This window comes from Anarrhichthys ocellatus, unplaced genomic scaffold, assembly GCF_004355925.1.
Source record: "Anarrhichthys ocellatus isolate YVR2014 unplaced genomic scaffold, GSC_Weel_1.0 scaffold287, whole genome shotgun sequence".
NCBI lineage: Eukaryota > Metazoa > Chordata > Actinopteri > Perciformes > Anarhichadidae > Anarrhichthys > Anarrhichthys ocellatus.
In genome coordinates, this window is record NW_022280307.1 from 46,865 (window position 1) to 53,070 (window position 6,206).

At 42.1% G+C, this 6,206-nt stretch overlaps 1 protein-coding gene across 4 annotated transcripts in view; it reads left to right on the plus strand.

Moving 5' to 3' along the window:
* Positions 1–6: 6 nt before the first annotated feature.
* shank2b (SH3 and multiple ankyrin repeat domains 2b) overlaps positions 7–6,206 on the plus strand; it is a 22,337-nt gene continuing 16,137 nt past the window's right edge. For 3 of the 4 annotated variants that reach the window (XM_031879550.1, XM_031879551.1, XM_031879553.1), the window contains exons 1-4: positions 7–2,081; positions 3,630–3,710; positions 3,836–3,844; positions 5,579–5,602. In XM_031879550.1, the coding sequence (XP_031735410.1) occupies positions 1,874–2,081; positions 3,630–3,710; positions 3,836–3,844; positions 5,579–5,602 (322 nt within the window). In that variant the 5' untranslated portion in view covers positions 7–1,873. The remainder of the gene's footprint in view (positions 2,082–3,629; positions 3,711–3,835; positions 3,845–5,578; positions 5,603–6,206) is intronic. The other variant, XM_031879552.1, reaches the window with a different exon arrangement.

Here is a 6,206-nt window from a genome sequence, read left to right on the forward strand (position 1 = left end):
GTGTGTGTGTGTGTGTGTGTGTGTGGTGGAGCACGACGGAGGGAACACGAGGTCACGCTGAAACAGCTGTTGGAGCAATTCTCTCTAATTGCCAAAATGTCCGCCTTCGTGACGCCCGAGCAGCGTTTGTTAGATTACTCGCTCTCCCTGTGTCCACCTCCCTCTATTCATCACCCCCCCCCTGTCGTCGTAGCTTCCTCTCCCTCCTCTTCTCCATCCGTCCTTCCTCGTGTCGCTCCGGGCTCATCTGACCCTCCTCCACTATTTGTCTGGAGGAAGAGGCAGAACCACCCATGAGGTGACGCGTGTGTTTGAAGGAGAAAGTATAAAATGTGTTTCTGATGCGATATGTTATGGGTAGCTGAGCTGTGTGTGACCCGCTGGCATCTGTGTCTACACACACACACACACACACACACACACACACACACACACATCACCTTTAATCAGAACCATATCACCGCAGGATTCTTTATATTTTGGCAACTTGTTCCGATTGTGTTTGAAGTGTGACTGCGAGGGGCAGCGGCCGTCCAGCAACATGAATATTGTAATTATGAAGAATGGCAGGAGGACAGGAAGAAAGCGATAACACCCCCACCTCCACATTTGCATATCCGTGGCCTGGTTTAGAAATGCGTTGTGAGCCGTTATCTGCAGCATGAATGAAGGAAAAGTCACAACGTTTCACCTTGAGGGAGAGATGAACTTCAGTTTATTCCCATATACGACAAAGAAAGGCATCAATATTGATAAGTTGCAACTAGTAATAAACTATTTCTGTTGATGAACCACTCGATTAATCAACTCATCAATCATTTCACCTCAGTACTTGTAAAGTATGTATTAATGTTGACTGTGCACAAGTTAGCGGTTATTGGCGGTGCAACAGGACACGCAATCCGCTTGTTGTGCTAAGCTAAACTAGCGCATTTGAACTTTGGTTCCACATAACTTGTTAACGGTCCTGCACATCCGCACAGGTGTTTTTTCTTTTACTTATTTCAGCTGATAAGACGGCAACATTTAGATGATGATGGTGATGATGATGATGATGATGATGATGATGATGATGATGGTGTAATGTGTCCTGCCCAATAGGTGTAACAAAGCTAACAGATGTCAATCAAACGGTCTGTACACGCCCACATAGGCCTGAGTCTTCCTAAATGAGTGAGCTGTTTTTGGGGGTAGATATGTGATATTTGTACTCATTCATGGATAGTTAGTAGCACATTGTGTGTAATTGACTCTTTTTACTGGTATAATGTTCGTCTCCCTCGTCCCTGTGGTTGGTCTGAGTTCCTGCCACATCATTTGTCACTTTGACGAGCTGTCGATCTAGAAATAGCACCAGACCCAGCATGAAGCCGCCACAGAGAGCGAGCTGCTTGTCTGCTGTTGTTCTGCTCTCCACCGGTTGTTGTTGTTGTTGTTGTTGTTGTTTTATGCCATAAAAAGGTGTGTTGCTTTGAATTTGAGATGTTTTTTTGTTGCCAGTTTCTTGCATAAACCTCTCAGAGACTCTCAGAAGACTGCAGCCATTCTAATGAATAAAAAACACCAAACTGAATATTCTAACAAAGCCTTGAAGGATATTTTATGACATCTGGTTTCCTGTCTTTGATAAACTCAGCATTATAACTATATTATATATTATGAAAAGCAAGAAGTTTTATGGTCACCTCCAGTTTTTTCTGTTGAATCAAATTAGTGGCCATGATCTGTTAGAGTCTGGATTTAAAAGATGTACAGCATGAAATACACCCTTCAGTTTCATTTTGCTGGTCAAAAAGTACTCAAATACACAAGTAAATTAAACATTTACTGCTACTTTTATACTGTAGGCTAAGAAAATTGCTGTTTTCTACAAATGCGAAGATGTGTTGACGTCCTGAAGGATGTACCAGCCGTTAATGACTCCACTGTTGTGTGTTTGCGTCAGGTGAACCAGGACAACGTGGTGAAGGTGGGCCACAGACAGGTGGTCAACATGATCCGCCATGGAGGCAACCGGCTCCTGATCAAGGTGGTGACGGTGAGCCGGAATCTGGACCCCGACGACACGGCGCGCAAAAAAGGTACAACCACCTGCAGAGTACACTGGAGGAGAAATGACTGACAGTGACGCTCAAATCAGACACGGGGTTAGAAAAGGAAATAGTGGAGACAAGCTTCAGGTGCGGACACAGCGGCACATTTTACGTGTCGTAAAATTGGTGTGGAAAAACCTTCTGCTGGATGGAACTGTGAACAGTTGTATTAAAATACCAAAGACTGCAGCAGGGCAGCATGCTGACTAATGATGTGTTATGTAATAATATCCCTCAGAGGCAGCGAGAATATCTGACTTACTCCATGTTCACAACGCAAAGAACAAAAATAACTCCGAACCAGAAGCTCATATGTTTCCTATTAAGCTGCTTAGATTATCAAAGCTCAACCACTTAGCAGTTCAAAACTCACATAAGACTTTATATTTCACTGCACATTAAAGGACGACAATACACAATTATGAAACAATATTAAATACTTAAGCATATTGTAACTGTAGCAGAAGTAGAAGAATCATCAAGTCTGAAGTTTAGCTCCGTAACGGCCTGAAGTGCTGCTCATCAGGTAACGACAGCAGCAAAAGCTCTGAGTGTATTAAAAGGACGAAGGAGTGTTTATTGCTTTTGAATTTAACTTCTCATCTGTTATTTCTTCTTTCAAAAGTTACATCTGTTAAAGACTAATTCTGCTGTCGATACAAACTCGCATTCAGTGTTAGGGATAAAGCCTGACGAGGTGTTCATCATCAGGAAGTAGTGGACGACTGGCAAGGGTGGATGTCTGCCTCTGTGAAGACCTTACATACTGATAACTGACAGCTCGAAGGGCATTATCATATTCATACCATGGTCACGTGCCACAAAATAGAATTAAGACCATTCATTTATATTTTCATGCATTTTTTGCAACCAAAGTCTCCATTTCCCTGGAACTCCAATACCTGGAACACTCATGAGCATCCCATGAGGTTCTCATGCAATGGAAAGGCATTGTTCATTATTTAAGTAACTAGGACGGACAGTAGACACAACTTATATTTCTATTTGGCTCAGCTACGAGCCAGAAAGCTAACGTTATGCTAACAAGATTCAAGGTCAATAACCTTGTTTAACAACAAGACTAGCTAGCTATCCGGGGAATGTTAATAGCCCCAAATCAATGGAATGTTTTCACAAATTCTTGATTTGCATAACGCTGGCATGAAGCTAACGTTATGCTAGCAAGATTCAAAGTCAAAACAATGTGTACGGTTGAAAAACAGTATAAAATTAAATATAATTTAGCAACAAGACTGTAGGACTACGCTCGTGAGATATTCAGATCTTTTTGTTGCCAGCGCATTAATTCAGAACGGTGAACAGACGGTGAGTTTCAGACGGATACTTAGAAGGTGTTCATTATCAGGAATTAATGGACACATGGCAGCCAATCAGAATTGAGCACACGCAGACCGTAGTATTATATACAGTAACTTACAGCAAACGTGACTAAATGAACAATTATCATTCATGAACTGCCACTTAATCAAAATGAGATGTATGTATTTTATTCGTGTGTGTCTTTGCCTCCCTCAGCTCCTCCCCCACCAAAGAGAGCCCCCACCACAGCCCTGTCTATGCGCTCCAAGTCCATGACCTCTGAACTGGAGGAACTCGGTAAGAGCGTCCTCGGCCTGACTTTTTACTCACGATGTCATAAGGAAGTCTGTGTCTAACAGCACCTCTCTTTGTTTCTTTGTTCTTCCTTCTTATTCTCATTGATTGGTTAAATCTCTCAATAGTGGATAAAGGTAAGCACTTCGTTGCTGCATCACCTTTCTCCATCCATTTTGCTTGACTGCAGCATCCTTCGGCTCACGGCGGCTGAATGAAGCTTTTGTTCTTGGCTAATGCAACTTAAGTTTCCATCATTCGCTTTGGTTTGCCTCTTAAATATTTAGAACAACTGCTTTTCCTCCCTCCTCATCTCCTGCTCGCCATCATGCATGAAGGACTCTTGCTTCTAGAGACACCCGCAACCATGGAGCTGTCGCCATGGCCACTTCACACGACCCTCTTTATGTGCTGCATTAAAAGTGCTGTGTCGTCCCAATACCTTCTGACAGACGAGGCAGTCAGCGTTTTTCAGACACACGAGCAGAAGGAGACACAGGAGGCCACATCGGTGAAAAGGGAGGAGGGTACAAGGAAAGAAGGAAGGAAGGAAGGGAGGGAGGGATGTGTGAAATAGAAATAAGGGACCACTTCACCATGCATGGTTTACCACATAGACTGTATATAAGAAGTGGATTCAGTGTGACGTCTCCCATTGGTTTGTGGACTGCCTTTTTTAAGCCTCGAGTTTGGCATTTAGGCCGTCACCATCTTGGTTTTTGGCCGACGCCATCTTGTTTTTTAGAACCCAGGAGTGACACCCGACGGTGGAGCTAAGTACCAAGTATTTATGTGACCAAAAAGGTTGAAAATGTACTTTCCTGAAGTGAAAACATACTGTGAAAGAGTTTAAGTTGTAAGACAAAAACGAGGACAACTCCCAGACCAGACAACGCCGTGGTAGAGACCTGTCAATCACCGTGTAGCCCCGCCCTAAAGCATCCCCTGCTTTATGGTCTGTGTGACTCTAAATGGACCATAATGTACTAAATGAACATCATGCTGTATTGAAGACTTGAAACTAGAGATTGAGACCATAAACTCATGTTTACAATGTTTACTGAGGTAATAAGTCAAGAGAGAAGTAGAGTCATTTTCTCATAGACTTCTATACAACCAGAGGAGTCGCCCCCTGGTGGACACTAGAGAGAATGCAGCTTTAACACACTTTTCAAAACCTAAAGTTGCCGCCTGCAGTAACTTTGTATTTCATGAAAATATGAAAGATTATAACTTTAACTGAGGTGGTTCATTTGTCAGGTGATCACTTTTTTAAAACACCGCAAGGAACTGTGTGTGCTGCACAAACAGTCGATTAATCGACATTTGAGTTTTGGACTGTCGGTACAAAAGCAATGTAAAGATGTCACCGTGAGTTGTGTCATTATAACGCTTGAACGATTAATTAAAGAACAATAAAACGTATGCGTGTCAAAGGTGTGCAAAGAGCAGGCAGAGCGATGAAAGGTGAATGAAGGAATGCATAAATGACAGCAGAGGGAGTCTACTTATATTGCAGGAAATTGTTGACAGAAAGAAATAGCTCTGGTCAGCATGTTTCTTCCAGAGCTGCTTATTTGACACGTCATTCTTATACCTTCCACATGTATAGTAATAATAATTTAGCCTGGTAGCGTTTTAGAGTCTTAAGAGCATCACAGTTTTCATATCTGAATTTAAATTCTCAGACATATGCATCTGCCGCAGCAGGACACTAAATATAAAAAAAAATACTCAAAATTACTTTTTGCAAATATTAAAGAAAGCTACGATACAAGTGTGTTTTTGTTCAGCTTGTAAGAAGGATTGAGTCAGTTTTTGTGCTTTAAAGACTCCAACATCTGTTTATGTCCCCCCCCCCCCCCCTTAAGCCACTCTAAGGAAAAAGAAAGGTGGTAAGTAACTGTAGGCATGTTTCAGTCTGATCCAGTATTTTGCAATGATTGATTTATGTCACATACCTCCCTCACCACCACCTCACTGTGATGATCTAACGCTCTTCTTCCCGTGGTGTATTTGCATGATTTACAACCTTGTTTTTGACTTCAGCTGTTGTGAACTTCATTGTGTTCTACGTGTCGCTGTTGCACGTTTTAATGTTGCATTTATGTGGAACAGAAAGACGTTGGAGCTCCTCTGTTCTTCGTTCAGTCAGATTATTGTTTCTTCTTCTTTCTGACTCAGTTTTAGAGATCGCACCGCGAAGATGCCGAGTCGTCACGTGATTCACTCTTTAGAGAGTGCTTCCTAACATGAGACCCTTAATGAGGAATTACAGAACTCTTTACTCGTGTGTGTGTGTGTGTGTGTGTGTGTGTGTGTTAAAAAAATATACAAAAAACACTGTTATTGTGATTTAATGTTTGTTCATTCTATTTGATCTAAAAATGTTGGTTCTGTGTGGCTTCTTTTTCCCTTCTGTGTCACAACAGCCTTTTGTGTATGTATATAAGTGTGTGTGTGTGTGTGTGTGTGTGTGTGTGTGTGTGTGTGTGTGTG